This window comes from Dermacentor albipictus, unplaced genomic scaffold (assembly GCF_038994185.2).
Source record: "Dermacentor albipictus isolate Rhodes 1998 colony unplaced genomic scaffold, USDA_Dalb.pri_finalv2 scaffold_29, whole genome shotgun sequence".
NCBI classification, from domain to species: Eukaryota; Metazoa; Arthropoda; class Arachnida; order Ixodida; family Ixodidae; genus Dermacentor; species Dermacentor albipictus.
The window spans coordinates 2,807,945-2,829,485 of NW_027225583.1; the positions used below are offsets into that span (position 1 = coordinate 2,807,945).

The window sequence follows — 21,541 nt, forward strand, 5'->3', positions numbered from 1 at the left end:
GTGTCGTGCTATGTGGCCGTGACCTAGTGTTACAACACAGCGTTGCCATCTCAAGCACAACGTCTAACCTTGTTATGTTTTGAATGCTTCATCCAAGTGAAACGGCGGTTCTCTTTTTTTTAGCTCTGTAGAACTGGTGATACCTCGTTTTGTAAGGCACCGTTCAAGCCTAAGAACACCAGCTGCATTTGCAGAAGGGTAGCTTCTGCGGCTGCCGTATGTTGTTGAATTTCGGGGGCCACGAAACGCCGCAAAGCTTACCACGAGGCAGTACAGGTCTCTTTCATGTGTATGCAACTGTCACAAGGAAAGGTTTTGTGTTTGGTCTTCTTTTTATAAAAATGCCTAAGCTATTTACGGGAGTCATTACAACTCTTCTTCCAATGTGTGCTTTTCTCGTTATTCTAAGTATCCATTAGACAAAATAAGCAGCAGTCAGTCATGCCATGATTGGGGGCTGCATAACCTAGCCTTTAGGTGACGAAGATGTGTTGTTTGGCTCCATTAGCAGTGGGAAGGGGAGATAAGCTACTTAATAATGTCTTAACCATCAAACGATGCAGATGGCAGCATATATATAACACATACCTTTTTCTCTTATGAGAGCCCTTCGAGCCCTCTTTTGGCCATTTCATGAACGACTCGTATGCTTCAGGCAAGAGGCTCGAAAACTTCATGAAAGCTACATGAAGCGTCATGTAGTGGGCTGGTGGGTTACATGCCATTAAATGGCGGAAACCATTAGGCCTCCTGAAAAACGCGTTTCATCTTCAACATCCCTAAAGCCTTTGTCATTTAGTTCAGCGCGCATGTATGTTCAATGTCCTCTTCACCATAAGTTCATTGGCTAAATTCCATAGAAGGTGCAAGCTGAAACAATATATTCAATGATTGCAAAAAGAAAAAGAAACATGACTTTTCAAGAGGCGAGCACTTAATCTTTAACTAAGAAATTACTAAACGTTTGCCCGGTTGAAAACGCGTCTTGGTTGAAAACTATATCTTATACATGCCAGATTTCATTACACTAAAGTGGTATTGATAAAATGTTGCATAAAAAATGTGTGAAGTTGTGAGTATGACGGAAGCCCGTCTGGTCGGGATGATACATACTTAAAAGGAAGAGGTCTGGACACCGACCAAAAATGGTTTAAAAGAGTTATTTACGTTTCGGCTCCCCCACGGGAGCCTTGTTCACAATGAAAAAACTGTGTGCGCTGCCTGACTTGTCCTGGCACATGAAAATATTAAACAACGTCTTCTGTCATTTGTCTTCTGCGATTTTGGAGGCGTGGTTTAGCTCTGTTTTGGTCTCGGTAGCAATGCTTTATGTTCTAGTTTACCTTTGGCTGCTAAAATGTTCAACTACGTCTTCAATAGTGTTGTGCAAGAGATTTAATATTTCATTTTTAAGCATGTCGTTCATATAGTCGCAATAATCTCGCGAATCGCAGCCTTCTTACCAGAAGAACCGCTAAGCTTCTCGAAGAAGCTAAGCAAGGCTGAATTAGATCACGCAAATTGTAAAAATCATGCCATCAGAGCAGCTGCTATTTCAATTCTTTTTTTGCCGTTTTTCACCCGGTTCTCTCAGTTTCACATAAAAGGAAGCAGTGGTTCTAAACAAAAAAAAAATATTTTTCCTTGTTGACACTGGGATTCGCAGATTAAAAAAATACTGGATTGCACCCTTGATCAACGCAGACACAGACCAAAGGCACAGACCACGACGAGAATGTTTCAGCCATGACAAGCAACGTGTCAAGTAAAGCTGACACTTGCAAACCGGCCCATGCAGGCGCACGGATCACGCCCATACAGCGAGGTAAACAGCCTTCACAAAGCAATCCCAAATGCGCATTACACTGCTCGAGCCGCACTAAATCAACCGTCTGTGTGATGATACCGGTGAACCACAGATAACAAATTCTGTGCTTCAAACAGGAGGTAGTGCGAGTGACTTTTGGAAAGTTGCGCGTATGATGTAATAACGCACATGCTCTTCCGGAAAAGACGGCGCAAAAACGAACGGGTGGCTGCACGGCAAACGGGCATCGCGACTCATACTCCATACTACACGTCCAAAATAAGTTCACCCAGCATGACAACCGACTTGCTGGCAATGTTCTTAGCGCAAGAGACGGCAAAGTTATTTCTGCAGGTACATGGGAATAACTTACCAAAAAAGTGAGGCGTCGCGTTGAAAAGCACGGTGGAGTGGGCGTAACCTGCGGCACAAAACCGGGGCAGCATCAACGTCTTTGTGGAACCGGAACACGCGGACTTAACCTTGTAGACGTATGATAAGCTGTGTACCTTTGAGGTGAAGTGGAAGCGGACATTGCTACGCCGCCTGGCGGTTGGTCAGGCCCTTACTTGCTCGGCCGTGAAACGGCTCCAGTGTCATAAGTATACGTAGGTATATGTTTCTCTATGGTGTATGTGCTTCGTGCTTACGGTGGTATGAGGCACTGATGATTATAGTTACCTGTCGACGGACGCGAAAGAATCCCGGGATCCTAGTCATGTACAGCTTAGCTGTAAAAGAAGAGTACCAGCATTATGTGAGTGAATACGGTATAGCAGTAGCTGGTGCGGGTTCGCTCCCTTTGTCGTTTTGACATCCGCTGCTGCCGGCGGTGTCAGTGTCTAGAACCCCACTCTGTTCGGCCAGTTTAGAGAGAAAGAAGTATATATCTACTATTTTTTTACTCCGCACTTGATCGCGGGAGGATTCGAACTCCAGTTCTCTATAACTGTGAGCCAAACATGTTGCCTTTAGTCTTTTTCTCTTTTGTTAAAAAAAATTCCCCTCGTAACGCCACGTTAAAGCAAAAGAAAAGAAGAAAGAAAAAAGAATAACACGCTCGAAAAATGCGGTCGCGCCGCAAGCCGATATGATTGGCTGAAGCTCACTCTCTTACTCCGAAGCGTACCCTTAAGGCATTACCAAAGCGAAAGAACTTAAAACGAAGCCACCTGTAACAAACGAAAGACAAGACAAAAAAAATGAAGGGGGGGGGGGGGGGAATCAGTTTCTCCAGTTCGGAGAGCGCCATCCAACAAACGAAGATGGCTCGGACCATTGTCGCCGCGGAAAAAACAATTCTGTTCTCAAAAGAAGGTTTGTCGTGGCCAATTGCGAGTGTCTAGTCCAACAGACGCAGCACGCACCCTTTCAAGACTTACGGCGCGTAATACTGCGCCAGCTGTCATGTCACTGCTTCCACTGTACATGAAACATCGGAACAGTTCATTTTTCTTTATGTTTGCTTACTTATATTATATAGCTGTGTATTTCCAGTACTCACCTACGGGGCAGAAACCTGGAGGCTTACGAAAAGGGTTCTACTGAAATTGAGGACGACGCAACGAGCTATGGAAAGAAGAATGATCGGTGTAACGTTAAGGGATAAGAAAAGAGCAGATTGGGTGAGGGAACAAACGCGAGTTAATGACATCTTAGTTGAAATCAAGAAAAAGAGATGGGCATGGGCAGGACATGTAATGAGGAGGGAAGATAACCGATGGTCATTAAGGGTTACGGAATGGATTCCAAGGGAAGGGAAGCGTAGCAGAGGGCGGCAGAAAGTTAGGTGGGCGGATGAGATTAAGAAGTTTGCAGGGACAACATGGCCACAGTTAGTACATGACCGGGGTTGTTGGCGAAGTATGGGAGAGGCCTTTGCCCTGCAGTGGGCGTAACTAGGCTGATGATGATGATGACTTATATTTTGGCAATCCGCCGTAATCTCAACGCAGCCGCCATTTCCGGGAGTCGGACCGGCGACGTACTGATCAGCAACAGAACGTCACAGCAGCCGAGTACCAAAGGTATGCGTAAAATTAAGCAAAGCAAAGTGCCAGGGCATTCTATGTTCGATGTCGCCTTCTTGACGAAACCATCGTTACCAGCAGTGTTCCAACCGAGATGTACGTGAAAGAAACGTTTTTACTTTTCTCTATTTGACTCGCGGGTAATTTATCTCCTTTATGACGTTATGCCACGTGGCAACCCAAGCGGGAAAAAAAAAAGATACGGCCACGCGTTCACAACACGATGTAAATCGTGGTGGCACGTGCAGCGCGTGCTCACTCGCAGATGCATAAATTTACTGCATTGAAATTCAAATCAACTCGAAGTTTGCACCATCTGCCTTTATTTTCAGCTGCATAGCATCCTTTCTCGCAAAAAAACATTCATCGGTAAAACTGTTCGCCGAAGTGTACCAGACAGGTTTTTCGTTACCCCAAAGCCATGCCTCTGTGCATTTATTTTTTCTTGCGAGGTTTTTAAGATATATCCGTCTACTTGTTTAAACTCTCGACTTTTGTTTCTGTGAGCGTCATTTTAAAACGCACATTCCGAATCTTCGGCAGATGTTTTTTTTTATTCTATGCCACCCCGTTGCTTTCATTCCGTTATGCTTTTAGAGCGAGGATTTCTTTGCCTACACTCCCCGTTGAACTTTTCATGTCATCTGTGTTTTCGTCATTTGCACGCCTTTTCATCTCGGCGCGTGTCACGGCCGCTTATACGTGTTTGGAAATAGGTATACGCGCATGTGTCAGAACTCGAATAGTAGACGGTGCAACTAGTCTTAGCCTGTTGCATCTGTATGTTCCGGTGTGCCTGCAGGAATATGTGTAGATTTTACTCTCCTTACTTGACCTTGCTCTCCATTTCGCGAACCTGGGACGTCTCCTGTCTTACATATTTTTTTTAATGCGTTAGCATTACGAGTGACAAAGCGAATGAAGGTGTGTGTGAAGTGAGGGAAGGCAGTCACGTGGTAAAGGCAGAGAGGGGGTGGACGAGCTTAGTGTGTGTGTGTGTGTGTATATATATATATATATATATATATATATATATATATATATATAGTGTCGAGTGAGTTGAAGTGGTAAACGCGGTTTCAATCACGGATGTTACATCTGAAAGAGGTACGACGTCATGCTAACGAAATTCTCTGGCATTTACCGCTGCATCGCCACTTAATTTTTATTTGTAATAATATTGTTACGAAGCAATATTATATGAAAATGAATAGCCGTCAGAATTAAAGGGTAATCAAATCTCTGTTCTTTTCAACAAAGAAAAAAACCTACTTCGTTAAGGAAGCTCGTACCTTAGCAATATTCAACTACCGCGGCACTTTCTGTTCGTTTAGGAAACAACATGACAAACATATTTGTAACTGGCTTACAAGAAACAAAAATCTCAAAGCGGAATGCCCTTCAAATCAAAAGAAAGCGAGCGCCTTCAGTACAACCTTGTCATCCGGTATTCCAGCGATTTCTTCGAATGTGCTATTTAGGGAAACGAGATACGCTTCTTCGTAGAACACAATCGCACACTGCAGAACAAATCGGAAATACATTCCGGTAATAAAACTATCGAATTATCTACTCGACAAACTTAATATTGAGCTTGAAATCTTGTCGAAAGCAAATCATTTGTGCAAGTATATTGGCGGCTCAACATTTTCTTCTTTTTTTGCGATCTGTAGATCATTATCATCCCGCTTCATCGGGAACGGTTATTCCCGCTGTCTTTACAGTCTGGCAAAATGACTCCTTTCGCTTACTGTGATAGCACGAACACAATTATGGGTGTTGTCCTGGAAATGCGCACCTGTCGAGGACAGAGGAAAAGAACAAAAAGAAGAAGAACTGGACAGCTACACAGATTTATTTTCACACAATAGATTTATTGTACACATCATACACACGTACATTTCTTCTCTTTCAAGAAAAAACACGTGATGACACGTACTCTTCTTTGTTCTCTGATAGCTTTGATAACATTTAATATGTACAATCACAACGCACGCGCAGGCACACGCTCCACTCAATCTTAGGCTGCAAAGAACAGCGCTCCACAAATGCACAACGTGCTAAGCCGACACGACTCACCACTTAACAAAAAAACATACAATTGAAACAGACTGATACGGCAGCGTTCTCTGTTCGTAAAAAAGAAAGCAAAACAATAAACTAGACGAACGCAAGCACACCTTTTAAACACGCATCCAGCATTCGGAATGTCAAACAACAGCTCACAGCACATCTATTAAGCGTAGTCTTAAACACACTCTGTATGGCATTACAACAAGAGCCCAAGCTTGGCTCAGTCTCAAATAAAATTAAGTGGTAGTTACGAAGGAACAAGGGACACACCGACCATTCATATTGAACGCTACTTTCATTCAAGCAGTGTTAGAATGGCAAACGGTTACAGAAAGAATGGCAGCCAAGAAAAATATATATATACCTTTCACACTGATATGAAATGTTAGGCTTTTTTTATAACACTGAAATATTGTGCCAATGCGGTCGACGTAGTGGAAGGAAAGTTGCCGACTCTTCTTGTGAGGCGGCTTGCAATTGGCAGTGTACAAAAGTCACCGGTGACAAAGGTGTGAGTCTGGGGAAGCTTTCATCTGTGATCTCAAGGGTAATATAAAACGATGTTGACAGGCAGTCAGCAGCCTGCTAATACACGTCGCTCAATGCAAACGTTAGCGTTAAGTCAAAGCAGGGATGCTTGTTCACGTGCACTGTCTGTAAGCCGTGGCCTCGACAAACTATGCAAATTTGAAGGAATATATGTAAATCTCTTTTGCTGGCTTTGCATAGCCGAAAGCCGGTAACACCGCGTGCGGCGTTCCTAAAAAAGAAACCTCAGGACAAATAGTTTTATGTACAGAAGCATTTGGGAAAGTGACATCCACTGTGTTAAAATAGAACTGCTGATTGACCGTTTCAGTGAATATGAGTACGTGAAAGTTGTAGCAAAGTATCGAGTACAACGTCCACGTCATCACTGATCACAACACAACAAAAGTCGCTTCGTCATGGCAGAATTGCACCTCCTCAAAAGCGAGGACGAAGCGGTCGGGTTAGGGTCCACTGTAAGTCGTTGTGGGTCACGTGACAATAACTTTTGCTGCCTGCAGGCGCAAAACGTCGGCGTAAAAAGAGACTAAGAAAAAAATAATACGCAACTATACAGCTGCCGTCTAACAATGGTTGATGTGTTATGTTAAGCAGTAGTCAGCTTTTGCACTTCAGCATGACCTTTTGTACGCACTGGTATATAGGAAGGTACACGGGCTCAGATGTACGGAGCAAATATTAAGAAATATGCGTCCCAGGGAAAAAAAAAACATCGCCTATGACTAAACAGAACTGGTTCGGTACTCCCCTAAACATCGTTAGATGCTCTAAATTGCCATCCTAACGGATCTCGTCATACGGGCACTCCGTTCGCACGATCTCAGGCAATAACAGTCGAACTGTGGGCAGGTCAGCACACATTCAATCTGAATATATCTAATCTCGATCGACGCATTCCACGTTGGCTGGTCGTGTTCACACACATGCAGTTGGCGCAGCACTGTCCAAAAGACTGCCAAGGACAGCAGCTCGTGTTGTCCTACCTAAAACATGCGACCACAGCAGCAACATCAACAGTCCTTTTGTTAGTTGTGCGCTTTCTTTTCTTTTTCACGGGAAAAAGCAAGAATGCTTATAACGTCACTCTTGCTGTTATCGTATGTACAATCATGTGTCAGGGGGAAATTATGAACATTATAGTATATATATATTTATATATGTACTAGTGCTATATTACAATAACGCTCAGCGTGAAGACTATTTTTCTAGTTGCGCAGTCATGCTTGCACATTTCCGTTCTTCTCTTCGGGCTTCTCTCCATCGTAGGTCTGTAAGAAAGAACAAAAATCGAACGAGTCATTTCAGTGTCAGCAAACGTTCGGTTCATCGCCGTTCTGCGTTTAGATTTTCATAATTGAGCTACGGGGTTTAGAGAAGCTGTTACATGGCTTTACTAGTATTTTTAAATGTTTTCGACCAGGAAACCGCAAGTTATTTACTGGCACGCCTCAAATCGTCCCTTAATTGTTTCCCTCTGAAGGTTTTTGTAAGAGCAAGTTTTTGTGTCATTGATCAAGAGGTGTATGCATAGCGACGTGATGACACAGAACGTGGTCACGTGGCAGTCACGTGACTTCTTTGGAATTTTAGCGCCCACACCGGCTGGCTTGGTCGTCTGTTATGCTGCTGAATCATGCCGCGCAACCAGTGGCGATTCGGTAGATTGACAAACTCATTCATTCGTTGATTGGTAATGAGATGAATTTGAACGTATGATTCAGTTATTAATGCATATTTGGTAAATTTTATAAATTAATTGAATTCTTGATTGGTTACTTCTGTCAATCAGTGCGGGTGATTCGGTAAATGTCGCTGATTCCCCGTCTCACCCATTTGTTCCTTCCGGGAGTCGGCATCATCGTAAAATTTGTTGAATCGCTGATTGATCTGGCTCAATCCTTCAATGACCAGCACTCGTTCGAAAACGATTGGCTAAGATGCCGATTCCCTCATTTGTTCATTCGGCCTACGGGATCTTTTGTTCACTACTCGATCGCGCGATATTCACTAGGATTAGAAAAACACGCTCGTCAATAGAAAAAGAAAAAGCGTAAGGATCTCGCGCACCTTGTAGGTCGGGTTGTCGTACGCGGACTCGGACGGGTTCCGCGTGATGGGCGCCTTGGCCGTGGACTGCCTCCGCAGCAGCAGCACCAGCACGACGGCGAACGCTAGTCCGGCCACCGCGGCGACTATGGCGACCACGATGAGGGCGATGTAGTACGCCTCGGCCGTGCTATTGTCCTGGTGCACGCTGTGCAGGGCCACGGCTTTGCTGTCTGTTGGGGACGAAGGGGGAGGAGGGAAAGGAGGACACGGTGCGTCATCATTCGCTGTCCAGTTCCGATCCGATCACGACGGCGATCGAGCATTAGCAGTGTGGTCGATGTTCGAGGGAACTCATCAACGGTGTTAAAACTACCGTAACTTAAGCATTTCTTCGTCTATATTGAAAACAAGCTGCCGATATTCTTCGGACGTACATTTATGCATAAATGTATTTGTTGGCGTGTTTTTTTCGCCTCATGACAGCTGTCATCGACCATAGACTGCTGGCACTTATTTCACCTATAGAACAACACCGACGTAAAGACACCGAGCAAGGAGCCAGAACATTGTCTATTTCTTCCTTTCTTTCTTTCGTTCTGTCGTTCTTTCTTTCGTTCTTTCTTTCTTCCTTTCTTTCTTGCTGTCTTTCTGTCTTTCTGTCTTTCTTTCTTTCTTTCTTTCTCTCTCTCTCTCTCTCTCTCTCTCTGCTTAAGTGCTTGCCGTGCTGCGAGCAAAATGGCAGCCAACTGACTCACCCAAATGTCCACATTGATACGGAATATTAGGTGCACGTTCCCTTTGACAGTGCATCGCATTGTACGGAGCCCTCAAAACTAAATGCGCATGCATGTTATATTGCAAATTAACTAAGTCCTCCGAGAGTAGCAGGCCCGCAATCCTCGTTTTCGTGCAGAGCGCGCAAACAAGACGTCTCCATTATTGTAAGTCGTCGCCGTGCAAGCAGCGATGCGCGTGTTGCCTTTACGTTGCCCACGCACCCGTTTAGCCAAGTCCGGAGCAGTGGTCTGTAGTGTGCGCCTCATTACGTTGTCAAAGACGTTATACGTGATAACTGATCCTATCGAAGAATGGAATGCCATGCCTTTTCGGCGTCTTAAACTCCGTGGATAATCACTTGAAACTCGGGTTCTCAATAGCGCTTTCGAAGTCAAATTGCTGTTTTGTGTTGTTTTATTGTTTCCTTGCACTTTCATTTTCTGGTAATGCTAGGTTAGGGCGCTAGCCTTTTGTGTTGCGCATTTGTCAGTGTACTTTACCCATCTTGCTTGGGCCGCTAGGCCTGCGGTATGATGTAAACAAACAGATGAAACTAAATTGCGGGTGTGCGAAGGGGGCCGAGCTTTTGTAAAAAGAGACGCTGTCGGATAGATCGTGCCCATGGTAAAAAAAGAAACACCTGACTTGCGCCGAAGTTAGCTACCAGTGCAAGGCAGAAAACAGCGCATCTGTTTCTTCTTTGTAGCTTTCGTGTACGAGCGAGCCACAAACGCTCGCAATACCCACAGTACACGCGTGAGATGAAAATCTCGGTGCCAACGTCACCTGCGATCTGAATCTGTCGCCTACGAATGGGCAAATCGCGCATCGGATCTTGCCTCATCGCGCAAGTACCCACGGAAAGCAGTGGAAAAGGTTCAGGCACAGCGCGGGATAATTAGTTGCTCAAATTACAGTACTGGACACACCACCTACACTCGATCGCGCGGCACCAGGCCCGGCAGTCTAACTCGATAGTGTTCTATTTACTAGTAGGAAGAAGCCTGTAGATATTCTTGTCATTTCACCTGCTCGCTACGATGTCCAACGCCTCTCTCTGCGGGCAACATTACGCAGACTGGACTCGAGACCTTTCACCGAGTCAAAGATACTCGGACCGTGGCCACACCCGTCACTGGCTCGAAAAGCGATTCGTGCACTTGTGCGGTACTTGAAGTGCACGGGCTTAACAGACCGTTTATAGTGTCCTTGTGTCTGGTGTCCCTCCCACACGTACTCAGTGCTTACTCTCTCCCTTTCTTCCGCTTTCTATTCCCCTTTCCCCCACCCCCAGTGTAGGGTAGCAAACCGGATGCTGTTCTGGTTGACCTCCCTGCCTTTCCTACCCTTGTTTTCTCTCTCTCATTCGGCGGCAACACGCTGCACATCTGATTCCCACCTTCGATCTCGTTCGACTCGGTTGTCGTGCTCGTCGTGGTCGACGTCGTCGTCGTGGTTGGCGGGGGACCCGGCTTGGTGTGGAAGTCGAGAATGTTGGACGTCGTCGTCTTGCCGTTGGTCAGGTAGGCGTCCACCCACACCTTGTACCTGCGTGACGGGGCAACCGCAGTGTGAGAAAAGCAGTGCCACCAAACCCTTTCGCACCAACAATGCGCCACAAGCAGCCTCATGACATCTATCACCATCCCAGAAACAACTGTCGGAATGAGCTGGACTTGTATTGGTGCACTTTAATGTGGGCGAGCTAGTAAAAGACGTTCATAAATGTTTAAACACGAGAAAACACATTTTTACAAATTTTATTGACTGGCTGATTGATTGACTGAATGATTGTCTGATTGACTGATTGTCTGACTGACTGACTAACTGTCTGATTCATTGATTGATTCATTCATTCATCCATTGATTGATTGATTCATTCATTCATCCATCCATTGATTCATTCATTCATCCATCCATTGATTGATTGATTCATTCATTCATTCATTCATTCATTCATTCATCGATTCATTCATTCATTCATTCATTCATCGATTCATTCATTCATTCATTCATCGATTCATTCGTTCATTCATTCATCGATTCATTCATCGATTCATTCATTCATCGATTCATTCATTCATTCGTCGATTCATTCATTCATTCGTCGATTCATTCATTCATTCGTCGATTGATTCATTCGTCGATTGATTCATTCGTCGATTGATTCATTCGTCGATTGATTGATTGATTGATTGATTGATTGATTGATTGATTGATTGATTGATTGATTGATTGATTGATTGATTGATTGATTGATTGATTGATTGATTACCTCTGTCCGGGCTTGAGGTCCTCCAGCAAGATCTTTGGCTCCTTGAGGACCATGAAGCGCTGAATGTGCTCGGCGGCCGCCTCGCTCTTGTACATGACGTTGAACACGTGCACGTACTTGGTGATGGGTTCCGGTATGCCGTCCATCACGAGCGAAGCCGAGTACTGCTCGGTCCTCTTCACGTTCACGATCAACTCGAACTGGTACTCGTCTGCGCGAGGAAGCAGCGATTCATTTTTAGGGCTTGCAAAAAGCCGTCTGCGATGGCTTCAATCTAGGCGCGTACGAGCGAACATTCAAAAAACGCTTTCGAATTCTGTCTTGCACGATTCGGTACTCGAATGGAATGCTCATCATTTGTAAATGATGAGCAAATGATTTGACCACTTTAAAACGGCAGCTGTGCGCAATCATACATAAAATTGGCGTGAAAGTGCGAGAAATGTCATCCTTGCTGGCAAAACGTACGCATGAAACACGACAACCTACATAGTTAAGCAGGCTGCTGCGTCCAAGGAGCCACGCTTTATCGACTGTACAGCGATCATGCACACTCTGCGAAGAGTCCTGTGTGCGAACAAACGGCTTATTTCTTCCTGATGCTCAGTTTGTATTTTTTGAACAACAACGCTTCATAACGCGCTATGTAATGACAGAAACGAGATAGCTTTATGAGTGTTACGGTACGGACATCTTTTTACATTAATTGCGAGCTCGTTATGCGAAAACTATTCGGAAAGTATTCGATAATCGATTTGCTTTCCTTCACTCAAATTACCGTTCCCACAGCCATACCTGACTGTGAGGTACTCGTGGCAATTATGAACAGCTGCTATCACAAATCAACGAAACCTGCCATTGCGCATCTGAACGAGGTCATGATATCATATTTCAGTGGCTGCCGGGACATTGTGGCATCGTTGGTAATCACCTCACCGATGACGCTGCCCGACGTGCCCAGGCTGGCTCACCGACACTCCTTATACCTTTATCCAGAGTCGACGCTGCAAGAGAGCTTCGCAGTCTTGCTCGTGCAATCACGTCAGGTTGCTGGCATACACCACAGAACTCTGAGTGTCGTTTACACAGCCTCGACCCATCACTGAAACTTACATTACCAGCGAACCTTCCACGACGTGACGCAACACTGCTGTGTCGGCTGTGGGTAGGAGTAGCATTCACCAACTCCTACAGCTACCGCATTGGAATGGCGGATTCACCAATGTGCGCTAAGTGCAAGTGTGAAGAGACCATCAGTCACCTTCTGTGCCGCTGTTCTCGCTTCGATAATCAACGTGAGACTCTCCAGTGCGCCTTAAATAGACTGGATGACAGGCCTATTATGGAAGCGAAGATCTTGGGAGCCTGGCCCCACAGTTCATTGGCCCAGAAAGCAGTTCGAGCGCTTTTTCGCTACCTGAAGGCAACGGACTTGAGTGCCCGACTATAGACATCCTACACTTAAGTTCTCTCTCTTCCTCTTTCACTCCCCATTCCCCTCCACACGTGTAGGGTAGCAAACTGGACTCAGTCTGGTTAACCATCCTGCCTTTCCGTCTTCCCTTCTCTCTATCTTCTCTCTCTCGTCAAAAATCAGTAATAATGTTCGTTTTACAGAAAACGGGTCTTTATCTGCTGGTGGCCTGCAACATGGCCGAGCGCACCATTTCAGCTGCACGAAGAACATAGGAACACAACTCAGCACTGACGGCAGGATTTGAGTCTACAGACACTTGTCCATGGATCACACTATGGATCATGATTCTGAACTGCGTATGATGATTACACATTTGTGACTGTGTGATATGATAGACGTTTCTTTTTTTTTAACACCCAGTGCGAAAAGTTTTCGTTACCCCTAATTTTTTTTTCTATTTCAATACTGTTTATAGCTTTGTAGCTACAATTATGGGACTGCTAGCTGTTCATAAGCCAAGATTCCCGTCTTTCACAATTGATAAAGAAAAGCCACAGTGACGACAACAAAATCGAGAACAACGACTCGAGCAATGACAAAAACCACTCAGAGTTAGCTACGTACGCTTAAAGACGCCTACGCGCCAAACATGCTCAATAACGTCTCAGCCATTACAGCGTGCGCTCAAACGCTGCGTGCTACACGTGTCATTTTTTTATTATTGACACGGTATATATAGACATATTTGCACAAATTCAACGTCGGCAACTCCTTGTCTCTGGAAGAAGTACAGTTTCAGATTCGTAAGCATATAGCCGCTACACGTTAATATCTGCGCCAAGTTGTCTAAATTTTCTTTGTTATAGTCGATAACTGGTCACATGCGTATTCGTTATCTAAAAATTCGATTGTGTAGTTGTGTGCACTTATGCGCACAGTTTTGTAGAATTAGTCAATGCACATGGCCTACAGCGCATGAACAGAGTAACCATTAAGCGTCGGTATAACACAGACTAACCTCCTCCTTTCCCTCTTTTTTTTCTCTCATATAGACATTCGTTTGGACTGACAGTTGCCATATTATCGGCATACCTACGGCACATCGTGCAGCGTTTTTCACCACTGTACATCTATCCACACTTTCTTGTGCTTCTTGTGACACAGAGAGAAAGAAAGAAAAAAAGAAACGGTTGCATAATGACTGACACAGCCACTGACGCAATAATTACGCCACGGATCGATACTTCGTGTTTAGTTTCACAAATAATTACTACGCCGCTTTTTTTTTCTCTCTCTCTCTTGGTATTGGTCTCTTTGGATTCCCATGAAGCTCTCCCAGATCACAACCAAGGCTCCGCAATGCCCAGTTCTAATAGTGCAAGCCTGAGCTAGCTTCGACCCGAGGCACGGCAGATTCAACTCCTCACCTTTGGGCACGGGAGCGGTCCTCATTTCCACGTGCTGCGACGACTCAATGCGCGTCGGCAGGCCCTCGGGCACGGCGAACTGCATATCGATCAGGTACGACGCGCTGGGCTCCAAGTCCTGCAGCAGGTATGACGTCCGGTCCCTGCGAAGTGTACCGCGTTCATTCGCATATAGATTGCCCGCGAACGTAGGAGAGCACCTGATGTTCGAAGAACAGGAGAAGGGAAACTAAACCCCTTGCCTGATGGCTACATTGCGCCGCATTTGATTAAACGCAGGTCGTATACCGTACGAAGATCGAGTCCCCGCGCCAAAAAAGAAACATAGTTCAAGCACGAGTGACTTCACCGATTTGGGCTTAGATCGCATACAAAACGTTCGATGCAGAATGATTTCGATGACTATCAAAGCTCTCTGTATGGTAGACACGACAAATCATGTAAGTGTCGAGTAAACTAAAGAAAATTTGAACGCGACAAACAGTCGCTACGGCAGCCTGATAGAATACAACAGCTTGATCTCAACTTCATAAGGTACACGTTCTTTCCAGGTTTTCACAGACCACAGGGAGGCGAGATGAAGTTAGCAGCAATCTATTTCCAGTGTGGAAATTGTTAACGCTCAGAATGACCGTGACCAACATAACCTTCTCCGACATACGACATTTCGAAGCGACTTCAAGCACGGCTTGATTGATCAGGTTTATGACGGCACTGTCTTGGCTCTATAAAGAACAACCCACATTGATTGATTGATTGATTGATTGATTGATTGATTGATTGATTGATTGATTGATTGATTGATTGATTGATTGATTGATTGATTGATTGATTGATTGATTGATTGATTGATTGATTGATTGATTGATTGATTGATTGATTGATTTTGACAATACTGTCGAGTGGCAAACTCTGAGGTACACTCGGATATACACGGTATAGCGAGTCTGCGTACGCCACGGCTCCACATAGCACTGAATATGGAAGAGAACCCGGGAGGCAATCAGGCTGCAAATGAGATAGCCAGGGTCGATAGCGCATCGCGAAAGAGCGATACCCCGGAGCTGTTTGTCTCTCGGGAAGCAGGACGCAATAAGCTGTCAAAGGTTTACTCAGTTGGACAGTTAGGTGAGGCGGGGAGCTCAAGAGCACGCATCGATTTTCCGGTTGACCTTTATTAAGACGGACGCAGTGAAAATGCACGTCTCTGCAGGTGGCAATGCCATTTAGGAGTCTCGCAGTTTGTCCGAAGCTCCATAATGAGAGTGAGCTGAATGTGTTTTGGGAAAAACTCGCTGGCGCGATGAATCCTTGCGCGGGCTATGTTTGATGTTTCTCTATCTCAATAAAAGCAACAGTAAACACTAAAGTTTGTTTGACTACGGCAGAACTTGCAAAATTGTCGATACGGAACAAAACCTTCGCTATGCTATCGCTATAGCCGTAGTTCACCATTTTTGCCTTCCTGAAGTTGCAATGAGGTGTTTTAAAGCGAAAGCTTTACTGGCCGCGAACTTGTGATTTCGCCATGGCCCTGCTCCGAGGAGGGACATGACGTCACACCGCGTTCCTCGTCATTGCGTTCGCCTCCGCTCGCTTCGCCAGCTGCGTCGCATGCCTGATAAGATGTCGGAGGATTGAAAAGGAGAGCTCGCGTGCGCCGGAACCACAGTTGTGGCGACAGTATGGACGGCGACAATTCTGATAAGCAGGAGGAGGCCTGGCATCGACATCGGAACGAGATGAAGAGGAAACGAATCGCCCAGGAAACAGACGAACAGCGCGCCGAACGACTGGCTAAACACCGCAACATAGCTAGACAACCAGACTAACCTGGACTAGCAATCAAGATTACCCAGGCTAACCACGATATGCCTTAGCTTTCGCTACGTATATCCTGGCAGAGCCGAGCTAAGCCACTGCCAATTTTTAAGCACGGCGGGTTGATTCAGGTTAAAGAGTGAAATTTTTAATTTTGTTGAGACACACGTTCGCAGTATGCTGTGATTACACGTATGGATGCTGCCACGGTCCGTTTCTCCAATAGGAAAGCATGGCAACAACTCAAAAGCGTATGTCGGCACCATGCCTTTGCTGCACGCTAAAGAACCCCGGGTGGCCAAACTTTAACCGGAGAGCAACCACGACACCTCTGCAGGTTTACGTACACAAGCGTAATCGCAAGGCATTGCAACTAGTGCACGCGTAAATATTATCGATGTGTTTTGAATTGTTAAAGCATGCAAAAACGTGTAAATCAAGCTTCGGCGGTCCTAACGAAACAGGAGGGATTATTGCTTGGAAATTCTTGATCTCGTCACACTCCCTTCGTTTCTATGTCCTAGCAGCAGTGATCTAAACTCACAGATCTTATGTACCACGGAGATTGTTCTTAGTGCTGTATTTTCTGGAGTTTAGTCGCACCCGGTGTACATGTTCTGCAGGTGCATATTTTAGACTGAAGTTTGTTTGTTTGTTTTTTAGACTTATGTTTTGTTAGGTATTCCGCGCCCACTATTTAGCACGCGCGGCAACATTGTCTTAAGAGCTGTTTTGTTTAGATTGAACGCAATCAGTATGCATTCGGCTTCTCTATGACAGTTTCGCCAGTATTCAGTGGATATCGTTACGTAATGTAGAACTGTAAAATGTCGCAAACGCAGTTGTGTATCGTTTCTCCAAAAGTGTCTATGACCCTAAAAAACTTAAACCAAGTCTTCTCCGGTCCGATAGACGGTTCGCATTACGCAACGATCCCACATTTAAACATGTTAATAGTCCCCGAACTGTAATCCGTTAACTACACCATTTATCGCGCTTTATATTTTTCAACAAAAATTCAGTTTCCACGCAGCGTTCGTCATTCCTTGCCTTTTGTTTTCGTTGCGCGCGATTCATAGATACACACTGTTTACCTGTGGATCATGGGCGTGGTCTTCCAGGGCGCGTGATCCTGTCCGTTCATTTTGTAGCGAATCTGCAGGCCGTCCACGTACTTCTTCTCACGGCTGTCCAGTGGCCTCCAGGAAACCTTGGCCGTGTGCGGGTCGATGCTGTTCACGGCCATCATCATGTCCAGAAGTAGCAGCGGAGGCACCGTAGTCGTCGTCGTAGGTTCTGTAGCAAAGCAATAAAAGTACTTCACCTAAGTATACGGGAAGGTGGGCCTAGCTGGTATTTTTCCACTTTTCGTTTTCTCTTTCTGGAGTCTGTGGTATTTTATCTACGTGTTTCTAATGAAGCTTCAATATAGAGTCGGCGTTTGCGTTCCCAGTGGCTTCCTCAGGTAAATACAAGAGTGCACGGCTCTGTCGCCATTTTTAAATGACTTGTATTGGTCCTCGCAGCTCGCCACTGCACTACCCTGTTGAACTTTTTGTTCGGCTAGTTGGTGCATATTACTGAAGTACTATAGCTCCAAACAGACGACACAAGAAGAAGAGACACGGACGAGCACTGTCTCTTCTTCTTGTGTCGTCTGTTTGGCGCTATAGTACTTCAGTAACTACCCTGTTCCTTGGGTAGCCGAAAACGTTTTGGCGCTAAAACCTAAAAATAGATACTCTGGTCTGTTTACCATGCCACTCCCCCTTAAGGTCCATAACCAGGCTCGCTGGCAGGCCAAACCAGCCATTCGGCCCGTCGTGTCAATCCAGCTGAGAGACCAGCTTAATCTTCGCAAAGCATGAGCCAGCTAAACCGCGGAAACAACGTCTCCTCGCCAAAGCGTCCACCCCAAAAGTGTACGCACCGGGCGGCATGGTGAGCTTGAAGACCTGGCTCTCCGGGCCGGACTGGAGGGAGTCGATGATGATCTGTATCTGGAAGAAGTACGTGGTGTCCGGGCGCAGGCCGGGCAGGTAGTACTCGATGTTCGCCGTGTCGAACAGCCTCTTGGGCCGCGCGAACTTCTGCGTGCTCCAGGTCTCGCGCGGCGTCAGCGGGTCCGTGGTGAAGTGCAGCTCGGCGTGCCCCACGAGGCCGATGAGGATGTTGGACAGCGTGAAGCGGACGCGTATCGCAGTCGAGTTGACGGCGACGACGCTGACGTTCTGCAGTTCCTTGCCTGGCGCCGAAGATATTGGCAACACAGTGAGCACAGGGCGTTCGTTACACGCTATACAAGAGAGAGAGAGAGAAAATGATGAAAGAAAGGTAGGGAGGTTAACCAGGACTGAGACCGGTTGGCTACCCTACACTGCGGAAAGGGAAAGGGGGACGGAAAGATGAAAAGAAGAGAAATTCCACTGGAGATATCAGTCGGTCACTCAGTCCGAATCACAGGCGCTCGCTCAATCCGGTCGCTTTCAAATATCGCAGCAGCGCTTTTGTGGCCTTTTGTAGCTGCGATATGCAAGAAATCACTGAAGAAGGAATGCCACGCTAAACTTTGGACTGATATGTCTTACACACTGCTTGGACGCGGAGAAAGAAGCTAGCCTCACTGTACGCGCACGCTCGGCAAGGCAGCAAAAAGTTGAAAGTGAAGGCACTTCTATGCTTTCTCAGAACTTCTGGTTTGCGCGAGCGTCTTCAATTCAAGTGCTGTCCGCACACGTATCTACACCTTCTTTGTCCCTTCTCTCGCTTCCCCTTCTCCCTTCCCCCAGCGTAGGGTAGCCAACCAGACTATTGACTGGTTAACATCCCTGCCTTCCTATATTACTCTCTCTCTCTCTCTGAAAGAGCGGGAAACCAGGTGGCGACGCCACCTTGAAGTTGGTGCACTAGTTCTCGTGCCATGACGTGACGTCATAAGATCTCACAGAGGCTGATCGGGAGCGGTTAATTATCAGTCAATAAGCGAGCATTTCGAAGCATTATAAAGCAACGAAAGACTCAGTATTGGAAATTTTTGTTTTTTTTTACACAGAAAATAAGTCGGCGCAAATACGTGAAAGTACTTTGAAATTTGTGATGTCACACTGACATTATAGATTTCTTGGCGTGAGTTTTGGACAGAATACTAGGCCTTCGATTTCTGCTACAGTAACAAACATTCCTCCGCCGAATAATAGCGCTAGATAATTTAAAGACTACTAGAGCAGTCTACACTGATTTAGTGCTGATCTCTAACGACCGTTTAAAGATGTCGAATTTTAAACACGCCCCATTGTACAACAGCACAGCTACTGATCTTCCGCTGTTAATGTTTTTAAGTACAGGAGACACACTTTTCGATTGCTTATGCATTCGGACGTATGAGTCCTGTGATACCAACAGCCGCATCAAACAGGATTAAAACAGGTGTCATTAGGTTGCGGCAGGTTACAGCAGCGGCCTCCAACAGCCGCCTGTCAGACCTGCCACACGTCATATTGGACGTCGCGTCGATTATATCACGTGTCTGCTGCTTCAAGAGCGACAGCCTTGCAACAGATTAGCCGTCGTCTGGCAACCGACGCTCGACACGTATCTGTATCCGCATTACTCTGCAGGAGTTTCGTCACATCATTCAAAGCATGGAGCTTGAACTCTAGGAATTTTCTTGCTTAGCTGTGAAGCGCCCTGCTTTAGCCTTGTTCTGTATTTATTCAGTGTTTAGATTTATTTATTTATTTATTTATTTATTTATTTATTTATTTATTTATTTATTTATTTATTTATTTATTTATTTATTTATTTATTTATTGTTCATTTATCATTAATTCATTCATTCATGTATTTGCAATCAACAGTGGACTAGTCTTCTTGATTTGTGCAAGCACTTGCGCTACACGTTCTCCCTAGCCTCTACACGCTACAGCCCAACAATGTGCAGTCTTTCCACACTACGCAGTTTCATAGTACGATTACCAAGCGAAACACTTCGCTGTTCGAACTGCCCGAATGGCGTTTAGAGAGCATGTGAGTAATGCTTAGTACAACGTTCAGCCGTCCAGCACACTTGTAGCTTCTACTGTGAAGCTTCTGTTCGGCCCATTTTTCATCGCCACTTCATTACGCAGCCCCAATAACTATTTCAACTAAATTTCTCAGTTCCACGGTTCACTTTCTTTTCGGGAAACTTCCGAGGGGAAAAATTTGTTTAAACGAACAAAATTCTCAAAAAGAAAAGGTCAACCAAGTGTCGACACTAAAGAGGATAAGGTCGATGTCTATGGTGATTGGAACGAGTCTATATATAAATGCTGATTACACGCCTCTAATCTGTCTCTTTTCGTCTCTCTTTATGTTAAGTTTGACGTAGTAGTTCAGTCGTCGCTTCTAATCCGTATCTTACCTAATCAGTATCTTATTTCACGCGTAATTAGGTCAACCTTGTGTTCTTTAGCGTCAACCCTTGGTTGACCCTTTTTTCACCAGGAGACGACGTGGGTCGGTGCTAGAGATAGTGCAACGTGGCTAATTTCTGATAAGATGGCGCTAATAGAGAGAGAGAGAGAGAGAAAGGCAAAGGAAAGACAGGGAGGTTAACCAGAGATTATCTCCGGTTGGCTACCCTGTACTGGGGGAGGGGAAAGGGGAAGCGATAGGTGAGAGGGAGAAGGATAAAAAAAGCGCTAATAGACAATATACAAAAGTCTATAAGGTGACTTTCCTACAGAGCTAACTTTGCCTAACCAAGATGGCCGCTTTCCAGCTAGCAGCATTGATAAAGCTGAAAACACACGTTTTGAATCATTGAACTCTGCAGGAAACGGACAGCGCCAGGAGTGATACAATTAACCGGTATGTTGACACTTCAATTGAGATTCTAGCCCGAGGTTCGCCTTCTGGGCTGCGTTGCATAAGATAAGTGGAGAAGCGAGCTTTCAGGTTACGCATATGGTCTATTACGCCCGTATCATTAATTTTGCCCTACGATGAGCTCGCTTCGTGTGGGCGCTGGCAAAGCCAGCTTCCGAACGCCATGGCATCACGTGAGCCCTGCTAAGTACAAACAAACTCGCTCCATTAAAAAAAAAAAGAAGTGTGCCGTGCGGAGGCTTCGCCTCAACTTGAGTATATCTGCGGTCATGCACCCTTTACAGGAGTATAGCGCAAGTGGGCAAGTTTTGACTGCATTGGCATAATTACGCCTGTACCGTTAGTTTTACCCATTCTAACAAATTCACCCTTCTTGTTTCGTTGACACTGGATTTTGATACCGTTTTCAACTGAACACGACGCTCTGTATGTGCGAAATGGCCATGT

At 45.5% G+C, this 21,541-nt stretch overlaps 1 protein-coding gene across 5 annotated transcripts in view; it reads right to left on the bottom strand.

The window, feature by feature from the left end:
• Positions 1-5,690: 5,690 nt before the first annotated feature.
• The window catches only part of LOC139052703 (putative epidermal cell surface receptor), a 176,455-nt gene continuing 160,604 nt past the window's right edge, over positions 5,691-21,541 (bottom strand). For all 5 annotated transcript variants that reach the window (XM_070529754.1, XM_070529751.1, XM_070529753.1 and 2 more), the window contains 7 exons: positions 18,156-18,470; positions 17,320-17,521; positions 14,405-14,547; positions 11,561-11,771; positions 10,685-10,833; positions 8,527-8,738; positions 5,691-7,727 (listed from right to left, as the gene is read on the bottom strand). In XM_070529754.1, coding sequence (XP_070385855.1) covers positions 7,677-7,727; positions 8,527-8,738; positions 10,685-10,833; positions 11,561-11,771; positions 14,405-14,547; positions 17,320-17,521; positions 18,156-18,470 — 1,283 coding nt within the window. In that variant the 3' untranslated portion in view covers positions 5,691-7,676. The remainder of the gene's footprint in view (positions 7,728-8,526; positions 8,739-10,684; positions 10,834-11,560; positions 11,772-14,404; positions 14,548-17,319; positions 17,522-18,155; positions 18,471-21,541) is intronic.